The sequence below is a fragment of the Phodopus roborovskii genome, unplaced genomic scaffold, assembly GCF_943737965.1.
Source record: "Phodopus roborovskii unplaced genomic scaffold, PHOROB, whole genome shotgun sequence".
Classification (NCBI taxonomy): Eukaryota; Metazoa; Chordata; class Mammalia; order Rodentia; family Cricetidae; genus Phodopus; species Phodopus roborovskii.
Window position 1 is genome coordinate 7593912 of NW_026125295.1, and position 27602 is coordinate 7621513.

General features: G+C 50.1%; 1 protein-coding gene across 1 annotated transcript in view; it reads right to left on the reverse strand.

Annotated features, from left to right (window-relative positions):
- Positions 1-623: 623 nt before the first annotated feature.
- Scn5a (sodium voltage-gated channel alpha subunit 5) overlaps positions 624-27602 on the reverse strand; it is a 73171-nt gene continuing 46192 nt past the window's right edge. The window contains exons 18-27 of the mRNA XM_051202358.1: positions 26769-26889; positions 25953-26107; positions 14630-14803; positions 12139-12261; positions 9512-9793; positions 8002-8055; positions 6693-6834; positions 6061-6161; positions 4442-4712; positions 624-1876 (exon numbers count right to left, since the gene is read on the reverse strand). Coding sequence (XP_051058315.1) covers positions 639-1876; positions 4442-4712; positions 6061-6161; positions 6693-6834; positions 8002-8055; positions 9512-9793; positions 12139-12261; positions 14630-14803; positions 25953-26107; positions 26769-26889 — 2661 coding nt within the window. The 3' untranslated portion in view covers positions 624-638. The remainder of the gene's footprint in view (positions 1877-4441; positions 4713-6060; positions 6162-6692; positions 6835-8001; positions 8056-9511; positions 9794-12138; positions 12262-14629; positions 14804-25952; positions 26108-26768; positions 26890-27602) is intronic.

Here is a 27602-nt window from a genome sequence, read left to right on the forward strand (position 1 = left end):
TTGGAGCAGCTCACCACGCTTGCCTGAGGGGCTCCTGGGTCCAGCGTGTGAAGTGTGTGTGCACGTGTGCGTGTGCGTGTGTGTGTGTGTGTGTGTGTGTGTGTAGGGCTTAGGCCTTCCTGGCTCCTCAGCCCATGTGACAGGAACCACATTCCTCCCCTGGGCATGAAGGCCCGAGGAAGCCACACGGTATCCCACTTAGCATTGGGAGTAGAGAGTTCCGGCAGCTCCGCTGAGAACTCTTGCTCAGGGTGAGGAAGAGGCAGTGTGTACTGCTGCAGATGTTCATGGAAAAAAGATGTTCTTTGCTCAAGTAAAAAAATATCAAATATAATAAATCTATGAAAGCCTGTTCACAACATGTACAGTGTGTTTTCCATTCCACCTCAGAGGCCGGGACAGAGTTGCCGTTCAGAGCCTGGCCAGTCAGGGTGGGACAGGCCTGCAGGGACAGGCCTCTACCAATAGGGTTTCCTCTGGCTGCTTCTGGCTTCAACGCAGAGACACAGAACCCTGGCTCATGGTTTCTCCAAATCAGGCTCCTCTGTCACCTCCAAAGCCCAAAGCCAGGAAGGCCTCATCTGACACTGGTTTTTAACTGCACTCGGGTTTGTCATGATACAACGGGGTGGCCAGGCTCACACTATCGACTCCCGGTCCCTGTCTGGAGACGCAGGGAAGTCTGCGAAATCTTCACTGCGGCTATAGTCAGATGCTCGCACCGGGAGGTTGTCACTGGTGGCTCTCGTGATACTGTCGTAGGAAGGGGGGAAGGACGTGGAGGAGATGGAGGAGCTGGAGGGCGGCCCACTGCGCCGGGAGAAGTTCTCATTCAGCATATAGGCAATGAGGCCCTCTCGCTCAGGGGCCTCCTCATCCGAGAGGCCGCTGCCCGTCTGCTGGCGGAAGAGGAAGGAAGCATGCTTCACTGACCGCTGTAGCAGGTGCCTCCGGAAGGCCCGCTGGATGACCGTGGCTGACACCTCCTCATGCTTCCGTCGGAGGGTGGTGGTGATGGGCTCGTAGGAGATCTTGGAAGGATTGGCCGCCATGAACTTCTCCTCCATCTGAATCTTCAGGGCGTCCATCTCCCCAGACTCCCCGAGCACCCTCTTGGTGAAGGCAAACAGGATGTCCATACAATGGATACGATCCCCGCTCACCATGGGCAAGTCCATGTTGATGAGGCTTATCTGGTTGGGCTTGGCGATGCGGAGCGGTTCAGACAAGGCATCTGCGAAGTCAGACAGCGCCGAGTACTCGATGAACTGCGTGGCCTCTGGGTCGAACTTCTCCCAGATCTCATAGAACATGTCGAAGTCGTCCTCGCTCAGGGGCTCTGTGCTCTCTTCTGTGGCCACGCTGAAGTTCTCGAGGATGATGGCGATGTACATGTTGACCACGATGAGGAAGGAGATGATGATGTAGGTGGTGAAGAAGAGGATACCCACTGCTGGGCTCCCACAGTTCCCTCGGGAGCCGTTGCTGTTGGGCAGGTTGGGGTCGCAGTACGGGGGCCCCGTGTTGAGGATGGGGCTGAGGAGGCCGTCCCAGCCGGCTGACGTGGTGATCTGGAAAAGGCACAGCATGCTGTTGGCAAAAGTCTGGAAGTTGAACATGTCGTCGATGCCAGCCTCCCACTTGACATAAGCGAAGTTGGCCATGCCGAAGATGGAGTAGATGAACATGACCAGGAAGAGCAGGAGGCCGATGTTGAAGAGGGCGGGCAGGGACATCATGAGGGCGAAGAGCAGGGTGCGGATCCCCTTGGCTCCTCGGATCAGCCTGAGGATGCGGCCGATTCTGGCCAGACGGATGACCCGGAAGAGCGTTGGGGAGAAGAAGTACTTCTGGATGATGTCAGAGAGGACGGTGCCTGTGGGAAACAAGGAAGACTGTGGCCACCATGCCTCTCCACCTTCCTTCCAAGCCGGCTTCATGGAGGGCCAGTGTGTCTGTGTAGGAGGAGAAGGCCCTTCCAGAAAGACCAGCTCAATGGGACATTCTGGGACTTGGCCCCCTCTTGCCTCTAAGACCTAGGAGATGGAGACCTGTATTTTGCCTAATGTCTCCCCAGGGCCGCTTTTCTGTTTGTAAGGTTGCACCCGTACAATGGAGGTATGCCAGGACACCATCACAGGGGTTCCGAGGCCAGAGGGTACTCACTCAGCAATCCAGCAGTCCTTCAAGGCTTCCAGCTCCTCACCACTTAAAGCATGGTCTGAGGCCCAGCAACCCAAGGGCTCTCCTGGAGCCTTACTGGAGGCGTAAGATCTCAGCTCTATCCTGGCCCATTTCCTCTTAACAAGTGCAGACATTGCAGGTGTGTCCTAAGGGCACACTCTGGCCTAGGATCAGTGCTATCTACATGGAGCAAGCTCAGTGTCCCAGTGGTGGCTGCCATCACCCCTCAGCTCCAGGACTTTTCCACCTTTGGATCTCTACTTTAAGGGCACAGGTATAATATTACAGGAGAGAGGGTGAAGTAAGCTTGCCCCTTGGGAGTGTAAGGGACCTCTGCTGGCTCCACAGCACAATGCTGAGAGCTGGCATGTGTCAGGAGCACTGAGCTATGCATTTTACAGCCTCCCTTTCATTAGGCCCCCAGCACTCTGGGAAAGTGAGCCACCAGCACCATCTTCGTGGGATGAGACCTGACACCCTGTCTCCATGGCAACCTCTCAGCCACACCCCGGGTCAGTCCAGCATCAGGACCGGCAGGTGATTAAGAAGTCCATGCTGTGTCCCCAAAGCCTCCAAGGCCTCAGTGGTCCACTCTATGTGACACGCTGCATCCCCCACGCTACCCTCTGGCCCCACGTGGCACACTGCCGTCCTGGCCTCCACGTGGGGTCCTGGGGGTTTCTGAAGATGTTTAAGGCAGAAAGGCAAAGGCGGATGTGTACTCATGGGGATGGGAGTGGGGGCAAGTATCTGGGCTCCGAGCACAGCAACAAAGGAAAATATATAGGGTCAAAATTAGACTTCACTGAAATTAAAACAAAACACTGGTGCTTCTGCAGACATCACAAAGACAGGAAAACAAAGGGAGGGAGGGAGGGAATATTTTTGATTTGTAATATTTGATAAGGGACTAGAATCTTGAATAGATAAAGTGCTCTTGCAACCCAACAATAAAAAAAGATAAAATACTCTAATTTTTAACACGCATGAGCAAAAGTTCTGAACAGCTACTCTCCACGGAAGATAAACAAATGACTAGTAAGCATAGGAAAAGACATCCAGTTTCATTAGCCACCAGGGCATTAGAAACCCAAACACCAGGATGGCTGTAGCCATCATAAAAACCCAGTCATGTGTGTTGGTGAGGAGGTGGATTAACGGGAGTTCTGATCACCAATGGTGAGTAAAATGGTGTAACCCCCTTGGAAAATGGTTTGACAATTCTTGAATATTTTAGGTTAGTGGTTGCCAGGGGCTGAGGGAGCAGGGACATGGAGAGGGGGTACCAGTGGGTAGAGTCTCTCTTGGGGGTTTTCTGGCATTACGCAGTGGCAGTGGTTGCCCAGTTGGATGACAGCCAGTCATGTTCCACATGACAGTGGTCGAGGCAATGGCAGACCATAGTGTGACAGTGGCCCCACAGGATCACACCGCCCAGTGACCTAGTAGCTGCCTCTGTGTTAGACAGATTCTGTAATGTTCACACAAGGATGGAATTGCCTAATGCCGCATTTTTCAGACCATGTCCCCGGTGTGAAGCAGTGCCTAATGGTAACGGAATCCAAAGACTGCTCACTGTCAAGTGAATTTTAAGTTAACCTTCTGTGAGTTTTATAGTACACGAATCACGTCTCAATAAAGCTGTTGTGCAAATTTGGGGTCTGGGGCTGAACGGATACAGCGAGGACCTTGTCCGTTACGCTCTTGTCCTGTGTTGCCCTCCCGCAGGTGAATTGCAGGAGGCAGGGGTTCTGCAAGGACCTGGCAGGCAAGCTGGGCTGCGGGAGTTTGCATTCCTAGCAATGAATTCTGTCTTCTACACTATCAGGCGAGGGGCTCGACTTGCCTCTTCTTCCTTCAGCCTAGGTTGCAAGCTTCTGTCTGGAGGGTAGGAGAGTCTCGACAGTGGCCATTCCCTTTGCTAGCCTCAACCTTGAAGTTTTCTGATTAGTCACAGGGCTGTGTCCCAGGGAGGGTAGGGTCAGGACGGGGTACTGGGCTCTCGTCAGGTTGGCCACTTTGGCTTGAATGGGCCCTTCCACACAAGTTCTTTTTAGAGTGACTTGTAGGTCTCTCTCTCTGTGTGTGTGTGTGTGTGTGAGAGAGAGAGAGAGAGAGAGAGAGAGAGGTGGGGAGGGGAGGGGAAGAGGGAGGGGAGGGACACAGAGGAAGAGGTTGAGAGAGCCTGCACATTAAGTGGAGAAGAGCGGGCTGGGTTAGAAGCATGGCCTGGGCGGACGTCTCTTGCATTACCCACCCACGATGGAGAGGATGACAACCACGAAGTCGAAGATGTTCCAGCTGTTGGTGAAGTAGTAGTGGCGCAGGGCAGCCATCTTGACGATACACTCGCCCGTGAAGATGGCCACGAAGAGCAGGTTGACCTTGGCCAAGATGTTGACCTTCTCGGGGCTCTGGTCGTCTGTCTCCACCATCATGGTCACCATGTTCAGGCAGATGAGGAACATGATGGTGACGTCGAAGGCCTGCTTGGTCACAATGTCGAAGATGAAGCCCTGGTACTTGTTCTAGAAGAAGAGGAGAGAGGCTCAGCGCAGCAGAGACCCAGGGGACCCCACCGCCAATCAGCCCAGATAGCCTGAATCCTACTCAGCATCCTCCGGGAGATGGCAGCCACACCCCGAGCTGTATGGCACACACAGGGTAGGAAATCGTGGAGGTAGGCCAGCTGGGCCTCCTGTCCGACACCCCATCCCTCCAGGCTCTGAGGCCCAGGCCTGGTGGCCTCCATGGACCTTCAGGTAGACCTTTCTTTATCCTGGGAGTCAGCAAACCATCCACCGTGCTGCTCTTTAGTCTTACAACCTGGAGGTTCAAGGTCAAATTAAAATTCAACCCTAGCACTTGCATGTGCCTTCAGATTAATATATTTTCTCCATGCTTTTTATGAAATGGACTTTATTTATTCTACTGAATACAATTACCTTGTATGTTTAGAAAAAATATTTTAAAAATGTGTGTTGTATTTGTGTGCCTGCATGTAGAGATGTGAGTGCAGGTGGGTGTCTGGGGAACATGGACCCCTGGGAATATGGACCCCTGGGGGCTGTAGTTACGGGGCAGCACTGAGCTGCCTGATGGGGGTGCTGGGAACTGAACTCAAGTTCTCTGCAAGAGCAGTCAGTGCATGGTCTCAAACACTGAGCCATCTCTCCAGCTACTCTGCTTCTTCGATTGTAAATGAGCCTAGATTATTTGAAGGAAGAGATGAGATTAAAAATGTCCTTTGTCTCTTCCTCCCTCTCTCTCTCTCTCTCTCTCTCTCTCTCTCTCTCTCTCACACACACACACACACACACACCTAATCTAGGAGAAGACAGTTGAGTAGGCAGAGATCAGATGAAAGGGTTGAAATACTGGGCCTGTCCAAATGGCTGGTGGTTCAGGGTCATCTCATCTAATGACCATGAACGGTTTTTGTTAGTTTTTTAGGACAGGGTCTCAACATGTAATCCTGGCTGGTATTAAACTCACAGTGATCCCCCTGGCTCTGCCTCCCAAGGGCTGGAATTATACATGGCTCAGTTCGTCTGCTCCTTGGAAGAATGACTTTGATGGAGTCAGGGAGTCAGGTGGGCAGAGAGCCCAGCACCCACCCTGACTCTGCTCACAAGGGTGACAGGTCTCTGATCACCGCTGTTCCAAAGACGGGGCTGGGAGTGGGGGTAGGGATGTAAGAGCTCAGTGTGCCCCTGGGGAGAGCCTGTCCCCCTGAAAGGAAGCTGAGTTCATGTGAGTGTGCAGTGTGCCCTAGATGACACTGCCTTCTCATGCCCTCCGTGTGGGTGAGAACCGAGTGCCCTCGGATCCCAGGACTCCCAGGAAGACCCCTCCCCGCCAGGGAGCCGGGCTCACCAGGGGCCGCGGGATGGGCTTCTGGGGCTTCTTGGAGCCCAGCTTCTTCATGGCGTTGTAGTACTTCTTCTGTTCCTCCGTCATGAAGATGTCCTGGCCCCCTAGGTAGAGAAAGACAGCACCAGCATAATTTTGGGGTTCTCAGGATCTGAGTGAAGGTGCCAGGCTCAGCTACTTCATAACTTCCTGTCCCAAAGGTGTACTGGGAGAGATTTCCCCCCAAATCTGCCTTTCCAGGGTCTCCCCTGTTCCCGTCCCCTGGGAAATCCTTACAGTTTTGTGGCCTGCAGATCCAGGGTTTACCTGACCCTCCCGCTTGGCTCAGTCAGACCTAGGCATCTCTGAGCATCTCGCTTGGTTTGGCTACAGCTTAATCATGGCCTCTCTGCTGTGTCTCCCTGGGTTTCTGTTGGCACAGCCCCACCCATGACTAGTCTGAATTCTCACCCCCGAATCCCTTAGCTAGGTGAGGGTAGACCCGCCAAAGTCTCTTCATGGCATGTCCCCCCTCACCCACCGTATTTCATGAGAATAAAGAAGAGGCTCATTCCAAAGAGAGCAGGCGCGGTGGGGGGGCCTCTGGCACCCCATCCTTCCCCGCCCCCCTCACCCCGGCCGAGCCAGTGCGCTACGTATCTTTTTCTTCTGTTGGTTGAAGTTATCAATGATGACACCAATAAACAGGTTCAGGGTGAAGAAGGAGCCGAAGATGATGAAAACGACGAAGTAGATGTACATGTAGAGGTTGTATTCCCACTGCGGCTGCTCCTCATACTGCAGGGAGAAATCAGACAGGGTAGTCACACGGGCAGGACGGGGCTGCAGCAGGGGTGGGGAGGTGGGGGTGGGGCCCGTCGTGTGTGTGTGTGTATGTGTGTGCACATGTATGCGTGTGTCCGTGTATGTGCGTGTGTGTGTGTGCGTGTGTGTGTGTGCACGCGTGTGTATGCATGTGTATGTCTGTGTATGTATGTGTGTGCACACATGTGTGCATGTCCATGTATGTGTGTGCGTGGGTGTGCACGTGTGTGTATGTGTGTGTGCATGTCTGTGTATGTGTGTGTGCGTGCGTGTGCATGTGTGTGTATGCATGTGTATGTCTGTGTGCACACATGTGTGTATGCGTGTGTGCATGTCTGTGTATGTATGTGTGCGTGTATGTGTGTGCACGTGTGTGCACGTGTGTGTATGTATGTGTATGTGTGTGTACGTGTGTGCATGTCCATGTATGTGTGTGCGTGCACGTGCACGTGTGTATATGCATGTGCACATGTCTGTGTATGTCTGTGTGTGTACGTGTATGTGTGTGCATGTGTGTGCATGCGTGTGTATGTATGTGTGTGTACGTGTGTGCACATGCCCATGTATGTGTGTGCATGCATGTGCACGTGTGTGCATGCATGTGTGCATGTATGTGTTATGTATGTGCGTGTGTGCCCACAGGATTGTCACCATTCCAGGTGTATGTGACTCTGAGTGGCTGTGGTCAGAGTGGAGGTGGTAGAGGTGTGTGGAGATGATGGTGGCAAGCTATGACATCTGGTATGTCACGCTAAGGGATGACCCTGCATCAGTGTGTATCGAGTCCCTGGGCCAATGGGAGACTGGGTTACACTGGGTGCTGTCAGTCGCCCTCAATCATCAGTAAGACTGGGTGGGGCACAAGGACAATAAGAAACTCACATACATCTCTGCTGCCCCGCCCCTCCCAGCCCTCCTCAATGAGGATGCGTAAAACCACAGTGGGTTGGATTTGAAACACGTTGGAGAATTTGGGGAATCCAGGAAAGACCTCATGGCTTTGCTGCAGGACCAGGCCTGAGCATCCCTGGGAAGGCTGAAGCTGAGAGCTGACCCAAGCACACCCTGCCCCCCCCCCCCCGCCCCAGGGCCAGAAGCCTCAGGTGCTGGTTTTGTTGGGAGAAGCTGGTGGTAACCTACCCCTCTGGAGTCCACGGCTGCATACATGATGTCCATCCAGCCTTTAAATGTTGCCTGTGAGGAAGAGAGCATGAAGGTCATCAGACCAGGCATTCTACTTCAACTACAGAGAACTCCCATCTCAATGAGGGCTGGGAACAGCCTCCTACAAGAAGCAAGAAGGCCCCTGACTACCCATTCAGTAGGGTCCAGAAGGATGAGCGGCCCAGGGAAAGGCCTCCAGTAGGGGCCAGGGATGGAGGAGTAGACACGGAGTAGAAACTCCAAGAAGGCCATGCTGGGCTTCTCAGTTGAGGCCTCGGACTGGTAAGGCCAGGAGACTGTCCGCTCCTCACACACATCATGTTCTAACTCAGTGCAGAGTCCAGACAGTGGCCTTGCTCTAAGGTTGACCCCAGGGCTGACCTGGCCGGCTCTGTCCTGCCGTTCAGAGGACCGTGTCCTGCCTGTAACAACGGCATCCTTTCTGCCACTGCTCTGTGGAGTAGCTAGCAACTTGTTTTCCGGCAGGAAAGAAAAAAAAAATCCCTAACGTATTTGCCAAATCCTCTGATGTAGCTATTCCCACCACAAACTATTCCCACTACCATGGTGTGACCTCTGGGAGAAGATTCAAGAGTTACAGGATACACACAGTGCAGCCATGACAGAGGGCAGTGACGTGGATGGTGCTCTCTCTGTCTCTGTTTCCCTCCCTCCCTCCCTCCCTCCCTCCCTCCCTCCCTCCCTCCCTCTCTCCCTCCCTCCCTCCCTTCCTCCCTCCTTTCACTGAACTTGGAGCTTTCTGACTTGCTGACTTTGCTAGACTGGCTGGCCAGCAAGCCCCAGAATCCTCCTGCATCCACCTCCCGACTGCTGCTGTGTTTACAGGCACTTGCCACCACACCTGGCTTTTGATGTGGGCGCCTGGATCTGAACTCAGATCCTCCTGCTTGCGTGGCAAGCACTTTCTTGACCGAGCCATCTCCCCGCCCTGGGGCTGATTCTACAGCAGGTGTTATGATCCCTACACCATCCTGCTCCTAAGGTGAACAGACAGCCCAGAGAACCCTGCTCATCAAAGATGGGGTGGAGTGGGGATCTGGGATCCAGGGCCTGGCAGTCAGGCAGGTGCTCAGTGAGTTATGTCCCCGTCTCAAACATATTCTTTTTAACAGCCCAAGATGTTTTAAATTTTACTAACAGTTCAGTCCCCGGGGAGTCGACAGACTTTTGTATCTAGTCTGTGCCACCTGGAGAGGTCAGTCTGATTGACAGCTGGGGAGCTGGTCCTGTCTAGTGCCGGCTTGACCCCCATGCCATACACTTTGGACAGTGAAGACTCAATAGAACGGAGACTCTGGGGGCTTCCCAAGGAGCCACATCCCTGGGAAATTCTAGCCTGTCTGGGCCCTGCGGTCCTACTTCAGGGACCCAGTGTGACCCCACTGCCCTTCCCCGCCCACAGCAGGGTGAGGGACATGTTTCCGAAGCACCAGTGGAGGAAGGATGTCCTTGTCCCCATACTTACCACCTGCAGAAGCGCCAGGTACCCGGCCCCCACGTTGTCGAAGTTGACTTTGACCTTGGTCCAGTACAATTCTCCGGTCACATTGAAGGACTCACACTCGCTCTTGTTGTTCACGATGGTGTGGTTCAGAGGCAGGTCCCCCTCGGTCTGGTTGATGCACCTACCAAACTTGCCGGCGAAGAGGTTCACGCCCATGATGCTGAAGATGAGCCAGAAGATGAGGCAGACCAGGAGGACGTTCATGATGGAGGGGATGGCGCCCACCAGCGCGTTGACCACCACCTCGTGGACAGAGAGCAGACTCGGTTCTTGGGGTTGCCTGTGGCACACACTCTTTTCAAAAAGACCCCCCTCCCCCCGCTGGCTAAACTTGCTGGCCATAGGTGGCTGTGGGGGTGGGAGTGGGGGGTCTTCCAGTCACGGAGGAGGCTGACTCTGGTGGCAAGTGAGGGGAGACAGAGAGCATCAAGAGGCCTTTTTATCCATGCCCTAACCCTGAGTTAACCCCAGAATACACCAGCCTTCCCCCCAGTCCTCTTTTGCTTTCTGCTATGATCTGCAAAACTCAGCTTTCATAACGATGACGTCTCCGCAGTCCAGGGGGTGGGACAAGGCTTAGACACAGCTGAAGGCCTTGGGTCCTGTCAGCCCTGCTAGTCCTTACATCCTCTGTGCTCAGCTTCCGCTGCTACTGGAAGAGGACCATTCTCTGAAGGGTTCCCAGGGGGACCCTGCTCTGCAGAGTGCTGTCTGACTCCACACACTCTTCCCGAGCCCCGAGAAAGCAGCTTCTTGATAGAGAAACCCTGGCCCACTCATGGCCCCAGCTGCCCAGGAGCCAGGAAGCTACAGACCACACAGATGGGGGCAGACTGTGGTGGCACAGAGGGTCCGAAGTCAAGAGAGGGGCAGACATTCTGAAGCGGACAGCACATCCCTGGAGCAGGTGGGAAACCCAGTTCCCTAGGACATCGAGCTTTCTGTAGAAACCCCAGGAGTCTGCCCTTGGCTGGCACTGTAGGCAGCAGCCACATCAGAGGCATTCCTGGCACCTAGCATCACTCTGTGTCCCTCTGGAATCAAGTGTCCTTGGCTCCCAAAGAGACATTTAACCCTGGTCCCATTGCTCCCTTGTGGGTGGGTTCCTGCCAGGACGAAGGAAGCAGTGTAATGAATTGGTGGTACCGGCAAGGTTCAAAGCCACCAACCAAACGATGAGCTGTGTGACAGTTCCTGCTGGGGCACGGGACAACAGATTTGTCCTCTGAAGCCACGAAGAGCTGTGTCTGTTAAAACACAGACACAGATATGCACACAGAAACACACGCGCACACACGCGTGTGTGCACAATACACGCGTGCGCGCGCACACACACACGCACACACGCCTTTCTTCTTGCTGCGTATCGTAGCTAATTCCTTTCCAGTGCTCTGGGCAGGGTGTCTAACCCAGGGCGTTACACATGAGACAGACGCTCTGCCGGGGACCCACACCCCTGCCCTCCCGCATGGTTGTATTTGTTGGGGGCTTTAAAATTTGTCTCACAGAAGTGGATGGAACAAGAAAATGTGGAGGTAGGTAAGCCAGGCTCAGACAGACAAACGCTGTTTGTCCTCTCATCTGTGGATTCCAGCTTCGGGGTTTTATACATGAGTATCCATGTGGGAGCGGGCAGAGACCTGGAAAGGGGCCCAAGAGAGGCGGGACAGAGTGGCGAGGGTGGCAGGCACACATGATTCGGGGACGGAAGGGGACAGAGGGGGCAAGAGAGTGGGGGCAGGGGGCGGGGGACCAACAGGAACTAAGTATGTATGAAAATGTAATGAAGAAACCTGTTACTTTGCATGCTAATTAAAATAATTACTTTAAAAAAGAAGTAGGCTGGGCGGTGGTGGCGCACACTTTTGATCCCAGCACTCGGGAGGCAGAGGCAGGCGGGTCTCTGTGAGTTCGAGGCCAGCCTGGCCTATAGAGTGAGTTCCAGGACAGCCACGAAGTTACACAGAGAGACCCTGTCTCGAAAAACAAAACAACAAAAATTAAAAAAAAAAAAAAAAAAAGTGAGATTGCCAACCCGAGTTTGGTCCCCTGAACCCAGGGAGGAAGTGCGCAGCCAACTCCTGAAAGTTCTCCTTCCTCTGCGCGTGCTCGCCATGGCACGAGTATAACACACACACACACACACACACACACACACACACACACACGTACATTTTTAAAAAGTTATTAAAATTTGCCTTATATGCTCACATTCTTTGGTAACACATGCACCCCCCAAATGTCTGTAGGATCACACTCGGCCGACCCTCCTCTGAAGGTGGGCCCCGTGGAAGAGCAGAAACATAGTGCCCTGCTGCCCATGGGCCTGGGTGTCGCTGAGCCTGTGCTCCCGTGAGCCGGTGCTCCCGTGAGCCTGTGCTCCCGTGAGCCGGTGCTCCCGTGAGCCTGTGCTCCCGTGAGCCGGTGCTCCCGTGAGTCCCCTCCTGAAGGGGAGAGCCTCTCTCAGAGATGCTTGACTACACTCCTCAGAGTCAGCAGGGACACATCCGGGGTTCAGGCCAGGCCTCTCGGTCTGGGGTGTGTCCCCACCCTCTTCCACCTGCTGGCATAGGAGAAGTCCCACTTACCCTCATGCCCTCAAATCGTGACAAGGCCCTCAGGGGTCGCAGGGCCCGCAGTGTCCTCAGTGACTTGATGGGCCCCATCTCGGCAAAGCCTAAGGTGTTGGCTACAAGGCTGACCAGCGAGACCTGTGGAGGAGGGAGTGGGTGTGAAGGCAGGCACAGCTCTCAGTAGGGTAGGGACACGTCACATGTCATCCCTAGACTACCGTTTGTGTGGCTGAGCAGAGACAAAGCCTGGGTTTCTAAGTATGATGTTTGGGTTAGTCCCTCTCCTCTCCCAGACAAGTCTGCTTTGGGGAAGAAAGTGCATCAGGCTGGACTTTGTAATGTTCTGACATCTTCTGAGGATTCAGGCAGGAGTGGGGCCTCTGTTCTCTCTCTCTCTCTCTCTCTCTCCTCCCCCAGGACTCCCCTCTGTGGGCCCCATCATGCTAAAGGTCCGAGAGCCAATACCCTTCTCTATTCTGCCGTGACCACAGTGTGGAAATGGCGTCTTCTCTGGGCCCCCGGCTTTTACCCTGGTGCTGTGGAGGGCTGGCTGGGAAGGACGGCACAGGAGCCAAAGTCCTAGCGCTTTCTCCTAAGCTGGGAAGCACGAGGCGCTGGGACATTCAGGGAGAGGCCTGGCTAGTCCCCCTCTGGGGTGGCCTCTCAAGGACATCGGGCAGAGGTGTGGAATGTTCGGACAGACACCTATGGAGTTAACTTCCCTCAGATATGCTCAGGTTACCTCAGAGGCCCCATTCCTGCTAGGTTATTTAAGGTTGTGGCTTGCATCCCCCGCTCTGCCCTACAGCCTGTTCCCTCATGCCTGGCCCTCTCTGCTTCTTTTCTCCATGTCAGTTCACCCTCAAACATAACGTCCGTCCGTCCGTCCGTCTGTCTGTCGCTTTCCTTTTTGAGACAAGGCTTTGTTATTTAGCCCTGGCTGGCCTGGAGCTCACAGCAATCCTCCTGCCTCGGTCTCCTGAGTGCTGGCATTATAGGCTATGCTCTCACACCCAGCTAATGTGCTTGTTATTTTTTTTTTTTAACATCTTCTACGCCTGCTTAATTCGCATGTGTGTGTTTGGACATGTGTGTGCATGCACTTGCACACGTGAGCACATACATGGTAAAGAGTGCGCGTTTAGAGATCAGAGGACAGCTTGTAGGAGTTGATTTCCCCAACATACAGGTTCGGGGGATGGAACACAGGATATCACGCTTGGCACTTGGCAGCAAGTGCCTTTTCCTGCTGAGCCATCTCGACAGCCCCAAGGGCTTATTTCCATTTACTTTATTGTCTGCTCTCACTTTGCCTCTAGGTGGGCTGAGACTTCCAGACTTATGATAGTCCTTGAATATGAGCCTAGGAGCACCTGAGGCTGAGACCACCTGGGGCCAGGCGGCACCCAGCCCATCGTCACACATTCAGCATTCTCTTGGCCCCTTGGGGTAACAGAAAAAGGTTAGGCTGGACACCAAGGACCCGGCAGGTCTCTCCATAGTCTCCATCTCTCCTTGCCTTGGTGGTGGCCTCGGCTGGATCTTGGCTAGGAATTCTGGGGCTGAGTCCCTTCTCTGCCTATGAGTCAGGCGTGAGGACTCAGCACAGCTTGACTCATAAGTCAGCCCTGCTGATGCGGCTGCAGATCCTGATGTCCACTCTTTCCTGTGGAACCTATCCCAGGGACATGCATACAGGCAGGCCCTGAGCCCCCCTTCCCCAGGGACACTCACACACCTGGGCTCCTGAGTCCTATTCCCTCACTGAAAGTAGATCCAGTTCTGCTCCTCACCCTGAACATTGCCCCCCACCCCATACTCTGTGCCCCTCAACTTGACCCAGCTGGCTCAAACTCATCTTGCAACACCCTGGAGTCCAGGAAGCTTGGGGAAGGGGCTTCCCACTCCATCTGCCAACTAAGCCCTCAGAGAACATACTCATTGCCTGCACCGGCCATCCCCGGACACACCCTGGGCAGACAAGGTCTCCCAGTGGTCCGATGGTGCATGCAGCCACAGTGCATGGTTGCTTCTGTTCACATGAGACGCCCATCTCAATCTCCCAGTGGTTTCTGTATCTAACCCAGCCCGACATCCTCTCACAATCCGAATGACATGGAGGCTCTCTGCCGGTCCTCAGTCTAGGGGGCCTGAGTGGCTGTGGTCCACCCTTGGGGAGGACTTTAACACAGGCCTGTCTGTTCACCTCCTCTCTCTGGCTGCCCTGACAGCATGTCCCACTGTTGCTCCTGGCCCAGGACCCTGCCTGCACAGATCTCTGCTCTGGATTGTCACCTCAGGTCCTGCTCTGAGTCAGGTCCTCTTCCTCCCTGACCAAGGTCTAGGCTCAGATGCCTGGCTTCCTTCTGCTCACCTGCCACACAGCACAGCTGAGCACCAACACCCCCCCCCCACTTCTGCATGGTGATTCTGCCCAGCCCTTTGCTCCATCCCTTGTACGGTCATGAGCCCCTGCCTCTTGGGTCCCCTTCATGTGCCCACTCACATCCACAATGAGGAAGTCCAGCCAGCACCAGGCGTTGGTGAAGTACTTCTTGAAGCCATAAGCCACCCACTTGAGCAGCATCTCCAACACAAAGACATAGGTAAACATCTTGTCGGCATACTCCAGCAGAACCTTGATGGTCTTCCGCTCCTCCAAGTAGATGTCCTCGAAGGCCTGTGGGCAAGGCAGACCGGAGGGAACAGAGTCCAGATCACTGCCAAGCAGTTCATTCTGCAGGGGACATCACTGCTAACAACAGCTGCTGCTTACAAGCACAAGCAGGGAAACTGAGGACAGACATGTGTGAAATCCTCTAATCAACCATGGATGGCCCAGGAGACCATCCTCACTCTAGGTGGATAGCTGAGCAGGGTACTTCCTCTAAACTAAAGAACGAGTGTTAGTTCTGGGTTAGCACACGTCTAGGGTCACGTTCCTGGCTGGGCGTGGTGTTGTTGGCCTGTAATCCCAGCTACTTGGGAGGCCGAGGCAGGAAGACCATAAAGCGTATCTTAGCTGAGAAGAGGCAGAGGGGGAGCAGGAAAGTGTGTGTGTGGGGGGGATTAGAGGTACAAGGGAACTCAGTGAGATCCTGCCTCTAAATAAAAAGTAATAAACAATAAATAAATAAATGCTGGGTTGTGCCTCTGTAGGCAGCCTCGTCTTAGCGTGTGTGAAGCTCCAGGCTCGATTCCCATCACAGGAAAAAGACAGAGTAAGAGTCTGAATTAAATAAATAGACAGGATATAGAAAACAGCTAACTTAGGCTTTCCAAACCTCGCCCCGTTAAGCCAGAGAGGGTTTCGGCGCGCAGCTCCCAGCTTTCTCTGGTCGTAGTGTGCAAAACTGCTCTGGTTTCCCCTCCATTTTGTATTCATCCCATTTGTGGTGGTATGTTTACCATTTTCCGTGGAAATTTATAATGGACTTCATTCTAGCAATGACTGAGACCCCCTCCCTTATAATGAATTCACTTAAATAAACAAAAACCCAGCACTTGATCCAAAGCAGAATTTTCTGTCTTTTTAAAATGCAGACATTCCTCAAATCATGGCACTTATTATTTTCAATTGCTTGATCAATCTATTGATTTCTTACTTTGAGACAGGTTCTCACTGATATAACCCTTTCCGGGCCTAGAATTTGCTTTATATACCAGGCCGTCCTTGAACTCACAGAGATCCACCTGCCTCTGCCTCCCAAGTGCTGGGATGAAATGCGTGTGTCACCACACCCAGCCAAAGCAGAGCTCTCAGTAAACGACAACAAACCCTGTGGGCTCTAACATCCAGGACAATCAGTCTCTCCGCAGAATGTAGGAGTCAAATGTGTAACCTCAGCCTGGAGTACTTGCCTGTCCCTAGCACACTAAAGACAACAAAAGATTCCCCACCCCCTTCTCATTTCTGCCTCCACCCAGCATCCCTTCTGAGCCTCCAGGGACACCGCCACACTGCTGGAGCTTCCGGCTGCCCTTCCTCCTCTGGCCTTTGGATGGTTCCTTCTCCAGCTACCTCTCCAGCCCGAGTGTTCTCTGAGGCTCCCTGTCTAGGCAACATGTCACCAGGGATGCCGGGGAGCGGCGTCCTTCAGTCACCCCTGGGTCCCTGTCTGACTTCAGGGCCTCTGCTGTGGTCCAGGGATGAGTGCGGTTAGCAGTGCCTGGGGACACACAGCTGCGGCCTCTGTGTGGCTAATTGGGCCTGTGTGGGCAGCACAGCAGTAGAGTGCAGGCCCTCAGATGGACTCAGAGGCTTCAAAATAAAAGTGGAGAACAGTTCATCTACGCCTGTCTATGTTTTTATTCTTCCTGAAATTAAAAACAAACAAACAAACAAACAAACATGTGCTTCTTATGAATCAAACAAGGCCTGGGAATGTAGCTCAGTGAGAAGCAGGCAGGTTCAAGTGCGGAGCCCCAAATAAATACACCAATAAAATAAAAAACCAGAAATAATCAGAATTGGCACTTCCAGTTTCATGAGCGTACAGGAATGCATTCAGATATCTTTTGTGTGAATGTGTGCATATGCATGTGTGCCCACACAAAGTGATTTTATAGGCTACATTAAACATTTGCTTTGGAAACCACTTTTAAAACATATCTTGTTTCTTAATCGTGTGTTTATATGTGGGTATGCGCATGTAACTGAAGTGCCCACCCAGGCCAGAAGTTGGCGTCAGATTTCTTGGAGCTGGAGTTAGAGTTGGTTGTGACCCTGTCAGCCATGAGAACTGAACTCGGGACAAAACTGGGTGTGGTGGGTGTCATCGTAGCTCCTGGGCTGGCTAGGGCAGGAGGCTCGCCGGTTCTAAACTAAGATGGGGCTACAAGTTGAGACCCTGCCTCAAAAGCCAGCCAAACGGGCTTCGACAGATGGCCTAGATGATACTGGTGTTTGAGATCATTGGGACCTCCATGGTGGGAGGAGGGAACCGACTCCTGTAAGCTGTCCTCTGACACACACGCTCACTCCAGTCTACTCAGAACCTTCTTTACTCTTTTAGAGTGAATGCATTGACACCTCTCCATCTTGTCAAAGGCTTCATGTCTCATTGTTCCCCACTGCAGTCTCCCAGGGTAACACTGAAGTGACAATGTGTCCATTTGTTGAGGCTAAATTTCTAGACTCCTAATGGCAGGAGGAAGGTGTGCTTTGGGGACAGACTGTGAACCAGCTCCATCCGCATAGCAGTCCACTTTAGTTCCCTGTGTGCTCTAAATCTTATCACAGTTCATCATCACAGCATTTGACACAGTTATGGCATTGGTTATAATGTTCACCTAGCATAATCTTTGATATTGCATTAAGAAAACCGTCACCAGGGGGCTGGAGAGATGGCTCAGCGGTTAAGAGCACTGGCTGTACTTTGAGAGGACCTGGGTTCAATTCCCAGCTCACAAATACCTGCAACTCCAGTTGCAGAGGATCCAACACCCTCTTCTGGCACTAGACACGCACACGATACATGCATAAATGCAGGCAAAACAACCAACATGAAGAGGAGAAATCTTTTTCTAAAAGCCCTCACCTATTCTGAGACTAGAAAAGAATCCTCCTTCCCCCTTTATATGTTTTGTTGTTTGTTTTTATAGTATAATTTCAAAAACCTAATATATACTTGGTAAAGAGTAAATAAATATTTCAATAAAATGTTCTCAGTGGTTTGTCAACTGCCCCAACGTTTTATTAAAACGCCTGCATAAAATGCACTAATCAGAAGTCGGTCTTACTGTATGTGACATTTCTCTATTTGCTCAGATCTACCGCAGGCCCTTCTGATGCTAGTTTGCTTTGCCCCTTTCGGTCCTGGGATGGAACTGAGGGCCCGACCTGTTTCTAGACAAGTGTCCTGTCACTGAGTCACATTCCAAGCCCTTCCACTGTTCCTTGGATACTGTCTGTTCCCGTGACCTTTTTGTGGTTTTGGGACATTTTGAAGGTAAATTTCACTGATATTTTTATCAAATCCATTCAAATCTATTGTTGGAATGTAGCACTCCCTTATTCTTTAATAAAAGAATTATTTGTATTTATTTGTGGGGTGGGGACATTGCATGTCATAGCACATGTGTGGAGGTCAGAGCACACTGTAGGGGCTGGTTGTCTCCTTCTGTCTTATGTGCCTCGGGGCGTGCAAGCTCCCATTACTGAGCCTTCTCACCAGCCGGGCAGTGGCTATTTGGGGACTAGAGCCTTTCTGCCTGAGACCACAGTGTGGAGTCTCGTTTCTTTTTTCATGCCTTGCAAGATTTCCTACTTATTTAAGGGACCTCTGTTACATTTGTTACCAGTTATTTTATATTTTCAAAGACAGGGAAAGAAGAAATAGCAGAAGTGTTTCAGTTTCTATCCAAGAGAAACGGTATCAACAGCAGCGGCTCTCTGCATCCCGTTTCATAGTTGGCCATGTTTTTTTATATGAGCCATTTCAAACTCCTTTCTTCCTTTAATTAAAAAAGGCGTCTGTGTGATTTGTGTGCCTGGTATGTGTGTGGAGGTCAGAGGCCATGTCTGTGGAATGGTTTTCTCTCCACCTGGGAACTGAATTCAGGTCCTCAGGCTCGCAGCAAGGCTTTATCAGCTGAACCATCTCATTGGCTCATGTAATGTTTCTAATGGGATTACACTTTTCCCTACGTGACTGTATTATCCACGAATAATGCTATTATTAATTTCAACCTTTTTCTTGCCACATTGACAAGTGAACTCAGGGCCTCACACGAGAGCTCAATGACTAAGCTGCAGCCTCGACCCCATCTTCTACTATTGTGATTTATTTTACGTGCAGGACTGTTGTGGTGGCGCCTTGGTTAGCCAGTGGACTTGCAGTGGTGGTTGCATCCTAGAGGCGTGGCTTCAGGTGTGTGGACGTGACCCCTTCTAAGGAAGAGGAGGGGCTGGCTCACTCTCGGGTTGTGGCTGGAGCATCCTGACCGGCAGAGATAGCATCTTCAGAAGCAGGAAGATCTCCACGGTTATTAGTTACCATCATTTTGTGAGTGCTCCCCAAATAAATACCTGTTAATAATTTGTCTGGGCTTTGTGGGCTCCTTTAAAGCAGCACCAGCCTACTGTCTGCTTGCATGTGTCTGTGTACTACGTGTGTACCTAGGACCCTGAGAGAGTGTAGGATTTCCTGGAACTGCAGTTATACATGGTTGTTAGCTACCATAAAGGTGCTGAGAAAAAAAAAAAAAAAAAAACAGGCCCCCAGAAAGAACAGCAAGTGCTCTTAACCACTGAGCCATCTCTCCGGCTCTATCATGATTAGTTTTGTACCTTCTGTGTGTGTACAATGTGTATGTGTATTAGGGTGTGTGCACGTTCATGTGTGTGAGTGCAGCGTTTGCATGTGGAGGTGAGACAGATAACCCTGGGTGTCAGTCTTCACTGTCCATGCTGTTTGGGACAGGGTTTCTAATTTGCTGCTGTGGACTCCAGGCTACAGGCTAGCCGGCCCACGAGCCTCAGGGATTTTCTTGTTCCCATTTCATATCTTGCTGAAGAAGTATTAGGATTATAGATGTGCGCTGACGTAGCCCATCCAGCCTGGCTAAGCACTACCCTCCAAGCCATCTCCCAATCTGATTTTAAATACCCACCCCCAAGTCAGGGTCTCACTATGCATCTCTGGCTGACCTGGAACTTGCTATGTAGACCAGGTTCTACCTCTGCCTCTGCCCCTGAATGCTGAGATTAAAGGTGTGTGAAACCATGCCTAGCCTCAATTCTTGCTTTTATAGTCACCTGATTTTCATTAATATACTTAATTAATTACGATTAATACTAGAAAGCAGTTAAGTGGTTTTTCCATATTCTTAACTTTAATGAAAACGTTCCAAGTGATTTACCACTAAAGATGACAGAACTAATGATCACAGTTAACTTTTTCAGTAAATTAAGAAAATGTTTTATTTCTATCATCATCAGATCTGATGCCTTCGTTTAGATAATTGTATGTTATCTTTTTTTCTACTCACATAAATAGGTTTTGGGACATTATTAGCATTTTGACATTTCAGAATATATATGTGATATACCTAATCTTTAAAATCTACCACTGGATCCTGTTTGCATTTTACCAGATCAATGCACAATTATTTCTGAGTGTGGAGTCTGAGTTCTGAAAACTGATGTGTCTTCTTTTCAATATTTTTGAAGGTTTTGAAATCAGCTTTAGTTTTATATATATGTACTTTCCATCTTTTTCCATACATTAGATTATTCTTTAGATTTTTTTCTTTTTCTTAAGTGTGTGTGTGTGTATGTATGTATGTATGTTTTGGCTGTATCTATATATGTGCACCATGTGTGTGCAGTGCCTGTAGAGGTCAGAAGAGGGCATCAGATCCCTGAAACTGGAGTTACATATGGTTGTGGGCTGCCATGTAGGTGCTGGGAACTGAGCAGTGTGCACTCTTAATGACTAGTTGTGTGTGTGTGTGTGTGTGTGTGTGAGTGTGTGTGTGTGTGCGCGCGCACGTGCATGCGCCCGTGCGTGTGTGTGCCTGTGTGTGTGTGGTATGTGTCTGTGTGTATGTGAAGGTGCCCAAGGAAATCAGAAGAGGATGTCAGATCCCTCTGGGGTCACATGTGGCTGTAAACTGCCCACCATGAGTACTAGGACCCAAACTCCGGTCCTGTACGAGAGCACAGCTCTTAACCACTGAGCAGTCTCTCCAGCCTCCATAGTAGAATACTTTAAATAGCAACGGAATTATTTTCTTCTCTCAGATTGTGATAAACTCCATCCTGGGAAAAACGAGAAATTAGATTAGCTAGTGATTTGTGATTCTATTTTCAAGGAATTGGTCACAGAATTTTATGCTTATTTGCTATTTATTTTCTAACTCATTGATTTACATTTTTATTTCATTCATCACGTCCTTTGATTTGCTCAGGATTGCCTTGTTCTTACATTTCTATGTTTTAAAACAATTTTATTGGTCGATAATTGTATGGGAGAGGGGGGTTGGTGAGCGTGCATATGCTGGTGTGTATGTAGGTCAGAGGACAACCCTAAAGAGTTGCTTTTCCTTTTCTACCTTTGTGTGGGTTTGGGGTAAGGGACTCAGGCTTGTGTGGCAAGGGCCTTTACCTCCTCACCTACGGGACTGGCCGTGCACTTCTAATTCCTTAAATTAAACAATTAACTGGTCACTCAAAAAAAATCTTGAAAAGAAAACCTCGCTGTTTTGGAATATTACTTTTAGATGTGTTACATTCTTTTATGCTATGGAACATTTGTCTAAAGATGCAAAGACGTGTTGCATTCTTTTATGTTGCATTTGTTTGACTCTGTAAATCTGTGTTACTCTGCCTGTCTAAACCACCCAATTGGTATAATAAAGAGCAGAATGGCCAATAGCTAGGCAAGGGAGGTGTGGGTGGGGCCGCGAGGAAGAGAGAATAAATAGGAGAAAAAGAGAGAGAAAGAGGAGACAGCAGGGGCCAGCCACAGAGTAAGAGTGAAAGTAAATATGCAGAAGAAAAGGTAAAAACCCAGTGGCAAAAGGTAGATGGGATAATTCAAGTGAAGAAAAGCTGGCTAGAAACAAGCCAAGCTAAGGACGGGGGTTTATAAGTAGGAATAAATCTCCATGTATTTATTTTTGGGAGCTGGGTGATGGGCCCCCAAAAGTCAAAGAGTAAAACAAACAAACAAACAAAAACAAACAAAACAAAATGCCAATACACCTTGCCAAAAAGATTCAGTAACAGATTTAAAATACTCAATATATCATAGATATATTGTAAAATGTCAGAATAGTGACATGTCAGAAAACCTTTTTGTGAACCAAACATATTTAAAACACATAATTATCCCAATAACTGTTAATATACTTATGAAAAGCTAATGAAATGCAAAAAATTCTTAATCTATTCTTTTTACTTACTGATAAAAATGTTTCTCTATGAGTTGCCCTCTGATTACAGCATTGGCTGCACCCTACACACATTCTCCACATGTTCTAAACAGGTTTCCCTCCAGCCAGTTGCTTCTCTATGTATGTATATATTCATTTGCCTGCCTGAGTATGCATGTATGTATGTGTGCGTATGTATGTGTCCACCTGCCTGCTTATCTATGTATCCATGTCTGTATGTATCCATCTACCTGCCTGCTTATCTATGTGTCTATTTACGTATGTATGCATGCGTGTGTGTATGTATGTATGTATGTATGTATGTATGTGTGCGTATGTATGTGTCCACCTGCCTGCTTATCTATGTATCCATGTCTGTATGTATCCATCTACCTGCCTGCTTATCTATGTGTCTATTTACGTATGTATGCATGCGTGTGTGTATGTATGTATGCATGCGTGTGTGTATGTATGTATGTATGTATGTATGTATGATGTATGTATCTTTCTCTCACTCTCTCTGTGCTGGGGATCATAGCAAAGCTTGCATACTCTAGGTAAATGCACCCATGGCCTCTAGTTTTGGTATTTAAAGCACCGTCTTCATCTTTAGAATTGTTTAACAGTGGTGTTCATTTCACAAGGATCCTGTAATAATTAACTGAAATTAGTATTTGTAAAATATTTAAAACAGTGCCTAGTAAGTAGTTCTACTTAAGCGTTACTTATTTTTTTTAACTGTTTAAAAAAGATATTTCACTTGTCTTATTCTTTCTACTTGATTACTTGATTTGTCACAAACCTATCACAGGGATAATTTAGTATCATTATGCTTGCTTGCTTTTTTCCGTTTTCCCTCAGTGGGTTTTTTTTTTTTTTTTTTTTTTTTGCTTTAGTTTTAAGTACTAGGCAACCCCAAGCAATGATCATAACAGTTGTATTTTTAATTTAAAAAACTATTGTATTTATCTTTATGTGTATAGAAGTGTTTTACCTGCACGCATGTCTGTGTGCCATTCACATGCTTGAAGCCCACAGAAGCCAGAAGATGGTATCACATCTCCTATGACCAGAGTTACAGGCAGTTATGAGCTGCCACATGGGTGTGGGGAATCAAACCCAGGCCCTCTGAAGAGTGTCCAGTGCTCTTAACTGCTCACCATCTCTCTAGCTACAAGAGTTGCATTTTTACATGCATTTACTCACATACTACATATATTTTTTACAGCTGATGGTGTATTTTATTTTTAATTACATATGTGTGTGTCAGTGTAGGGAGAGAATATGCATGTGAGTGCAGGTGTCCGCAGGGCTGGAAATGTTGAGTCCTCTGGAGCTGTAGTTTACAGGCGGTTGTAAGCCACCCCATGTCTGTGGGGAACTGAACTCCCTCTGGAAGAGCAGTACACGCTCTAACTGCTAGGACATCTTTCCAGCCCCAGTAGTTGTTATTTTAATTGTAGGTTGGCCCTTCATTATCTTATTTCAAACTTTTTTTTTTTTTACCTTGAATTCAATACTGTTTAATATTAACACATCGACAAAAATGCCATGATTTCTGTTGTCATGTCTGTTAATGAGAGAGAGAAGAAAATAATTCCGTTGCTATTCAAAATATTTTAATGAAGGGGCTGGAGAGATAGCTCACCATTTGCATGCATTCTCTGCTCCTTTAGAGGACCAGAGTTCGGTTCTCAGCACCACACTGGGCAACTCCCAACCACATGTAACTGCAGGTGGTTCTGACACCTGCTCTGACCTCCATGGACAGGTGCACACATACACATAGACACGCACACATACATGTACCACACACACACACACACACACACAGGTATGTATACCCCCCCCTTCATTGTTAAGTTGGCTGGATCTAAAGTTACCATAGGAATAGCTCTGGCCACATCTGGCCACATGTTTCCAGATAGTGTTAACTGAGCAGCAGTCTGCTCCCTCTGAAGTGAGTGGCATTATTCCCGCAGGTTGGGGGAAACGAGAGAGGAAAGAAAAGCGAGATGAGACAAGGCCCAAAAGTCACCTCTTTCTGCCTCTTCATCAGCCCACGTGTGGGTAAGCAGCCTTGTGGCCCACTGCCATGGCGAACTGTGTTCTCTTACCCACTGTGACCCTAAACCAGACTTTCCTTCCTTAAGGTGCTCTTGGTCAGGTATTTTGTTATAGCAAAGAGAAAAGTAACTAGTGTACATCCCTAATGCTATATATATATATATACATATATATATACATGTATATATATATATATGTATATATATATATATACACACACACACACACACACACACACGAAATCTGAAAGTTTTAAAGAGTTGATGTGACGACAAAATTCCAAATTTTGTGCATTTATGGAATTTGTGTTTAGGCTGCTCAACTAGTTAATTTATGTAGACAGTCTCAAATGCCCACGCCTCCAGCATCTGAATCACTTCTGGACCCAAGCATTTTTGAATAAAGGATACTCAACCAGCTTAAATTTTTGTTTCACGTTAAGTATTTCTGAGTCACTTGGTTGTACAAGGCTGATATTTTTCAAGATCAGAGTCCCTTTCCTTTTAAAAAGTGAATTTTATCCAGTTACATTTATTACTAAAACATGCTTGGTCTTGCTTGGCTGTGTCATTCTCTGTTTCCTACACTTCCTTGTTGCTTCTGTTTTTCTGGAAAGATCTGTTTTCTTAATTTCTCACCCTCAGCACTTTGGAAGGAATATAGTTTGCTTTCTGTTAAACAAGTTTACATATTAAATAACACTTGCAGACTTCTTTTTTCCCAATATATCATTGACACTTTTTTTTAGCAACAGTGCTTGGCTGCCTACCCTGATTAGACTCACCAGATGCTTGCCAAAACTCCTCCTCACTTATGGCAGCCTGAGATTTCCCTGCACAGCCCGGACTAAATGGCTCTGGCTGCCCTTGTTTGTGACTGTTTAAAAACAAAACTTGCTAACATATTGTCAAATCATACTTCTCTGAGACCTACGGAGATTTGGCTCAGGCTGCCGATGGTAAAACAGCGAGCAGGACGAAAGTCATGGCTCCAGGCCCACACTAAAGCAGGGAGGGGCATGCAAAATGCTCCCTATTCGGGCTCTCATGTTGTCAACAACACCAATGCTTGCTCCCCAGTTCCTCTGGATCACGCCCATCCCTGCTCAGCGGCCTCTTCTAGAACCATCTCCGGGGTTGGCCCATCTTTTTGTGGAAGGCCCACCGGCCCAGAACAGTGTGCTTTCAAGCTAGATGCTCCTCCTTGGCCGTCCTCCACCGTGAGCCTCTGTGCTTACTCTAGGGAGTCCTCCCTAACTTCCCCAGCTCCGCCCGCCCTCCATCCCATATCTCAAACCTGCTGAGGTGTCCAGCTGGAGTGGAAGACCCCGAGGCCAGAAACACAGAGGTCGCTTAGAAGAAACTACCGAATCAATGGAAGGTCAAAACCCGGGAACCCGGCTGCCTGGATTCACACGCCAGACCTAAGGCTTTTGAACTGTGGAGATCTGGGTGTGTTTCCGTAGAAGCCGATGTACCCACAGAATGTGACAAGGCGCGAACTACACGGGTCAGCTGGGGGCCCACGGAAGGCGTGGGTGGTGTGGAGCCAGCATTCCCTCATCAGTCATGGCTGTAGTCTAAAGGCCCTCACAGCATGCCGGATGCAGAGGGCAGGTGGATGACTTCCAACGTGAGAGGCTGGAAAGCCAGAGAAAATAATTTCCCTTTCGTGGAACAAGGCAGTGGACACAGGGCACGTGCCAACCCTCCTGCTCTGATCTTCTCACGTGCTGTGGGTGTTAGGCATAGGGGCTTATCTACTCCAGGGGGTGGGGAGCATGTCTCCAACAGAGGCGCCACCCCTTCTGACCATGGAAACTTCTTTTTTTCTGCCCCCCCCCTCTAGTCCTCCCTGCCCAGCCCTATGTCCCCAGGAGGTACCAGGGCTCCGCTGCTGAGCAGGATCATGAAGATGATGAACGTCTCGAACCAGCTGTGCTCCACGATCCGGTAGCAGGTTTTGCGTAGTCGCCACCAGACCTTCCCCGGGGCCTGTGTTGTGTCTACCATGCAGCAGGGACAGCGCCGGACACAGCCTGGGGGGAGGGTGACAGGGCCCGTGAACACTTGGGTCTGCTGGCAGAAGGCTGGTTGAGGGAAATGGCTGAGACAGAGGTTGTAATGGTGGGTACCTGCCGTGAAGGACCACAGCGCGGGAGGGCTATGGGTGCTCCCTACAGAGCCACACACTCAGCAAATGCTCTGTGAAGAGGCTGGCTGGACTGAGCTGTGGTAGGGCTGGGGATGGGATGGGTGCCAGCCTGTCCCCCTCAGGAGATGAACTCTGGAAACACTTATCTACCTCATCTTTGCAGTGTCTGGGCCTTGGGAATGGTGGAACCCTGGGTGACAGCCACCTCTGCAGAAACATGTGGACGGGAAACCCACAGCTGTACCCCAAACGCACCCGTTCACAAGCGACAGACGTCAGTCGCCGACATGGCTGTATACCACACCCACATGGGTAGACAGGGAAGGACTCCTAGATGCAGGGCGTGGTGGGCCTGGGTTGAACTGGCACACAGCACAAGCATGGTGCTGTCGTCTCTTAGTGATGTTCGGTCCTGCCCCATGGGCACGCCCACCGTGACCCATGTTGCAGGCAAATGGTAAAGGAAGGCAGATGCCAGCTCAGGGTGAGGCACGGCACCTGCAGGTCCCCTCTGGGCTGGGCTGAGGCTGAGGGCCCCTCAGTACCTTCAGTGAAACAGTCCTCTGGATCCTTGACGTCCTCACCAAGGTCTGGGATTTGCTCCAGGAGGTCGGCGGTGTTGGTCATGTCTGCGGTGCTACCCTCGGAGTAGCTGTCCTCAGGGGCCTGTAGAGAAAGGGGGGATGACCACGGGCCAGGACGAGCTCCAGTCTAGCATCTGGGGGGGGGCTAGGGTGAATCCAGACGGCCCCCTCTTTGCACACCCTGGGAATCAGGGCTCTTGTCACAGAGCCACTTAGTGAGTCCCGGCTTCAGGACACTTGGGTCTGTGGTTCTGGTCCACTGAGTTTATACTGGAATGTGGGAGACTGAGGGGCTTTGGGAGAACTCCAGGGAAGAAACTCATCTAGCTTGGACAAGACAGACACAGTAGGAGAGCCAACAAGACGCCCACTGGTATGCAGACACACATCCTCCTAGACAGAATCAAAACCAAGACACGGCCACACAGCAGCAGGTCAGACATGCAGAGAACATACCAGCAACAGCCCATGCTCCCCACCCAGCCCAGCTCACAGGAGTGTTGGCGGGGGCACAGCATGGGGGAGTCTGAGAAAGTGCTGGAACCTTCCCTCCTTGGCCCTAGACTTTGATAAGTTGCTTGGTTCCCGGGGAGGCTCTAGGTTGGCGGTTCTCAACCTGTGGGTCGTGACCCCTCTGGAGTTGGACCACCCTTTCACTGGGTCACCAGAGACCATCGGAAAACACAGATATTTACATTGTGATTCACAACAGTAGCAAAGCTATAGTCATGAAATAGCAACAATTTTAAAATAACGAACACAACAATTGTGGCTGGGGTCACCACAGCACGAGGA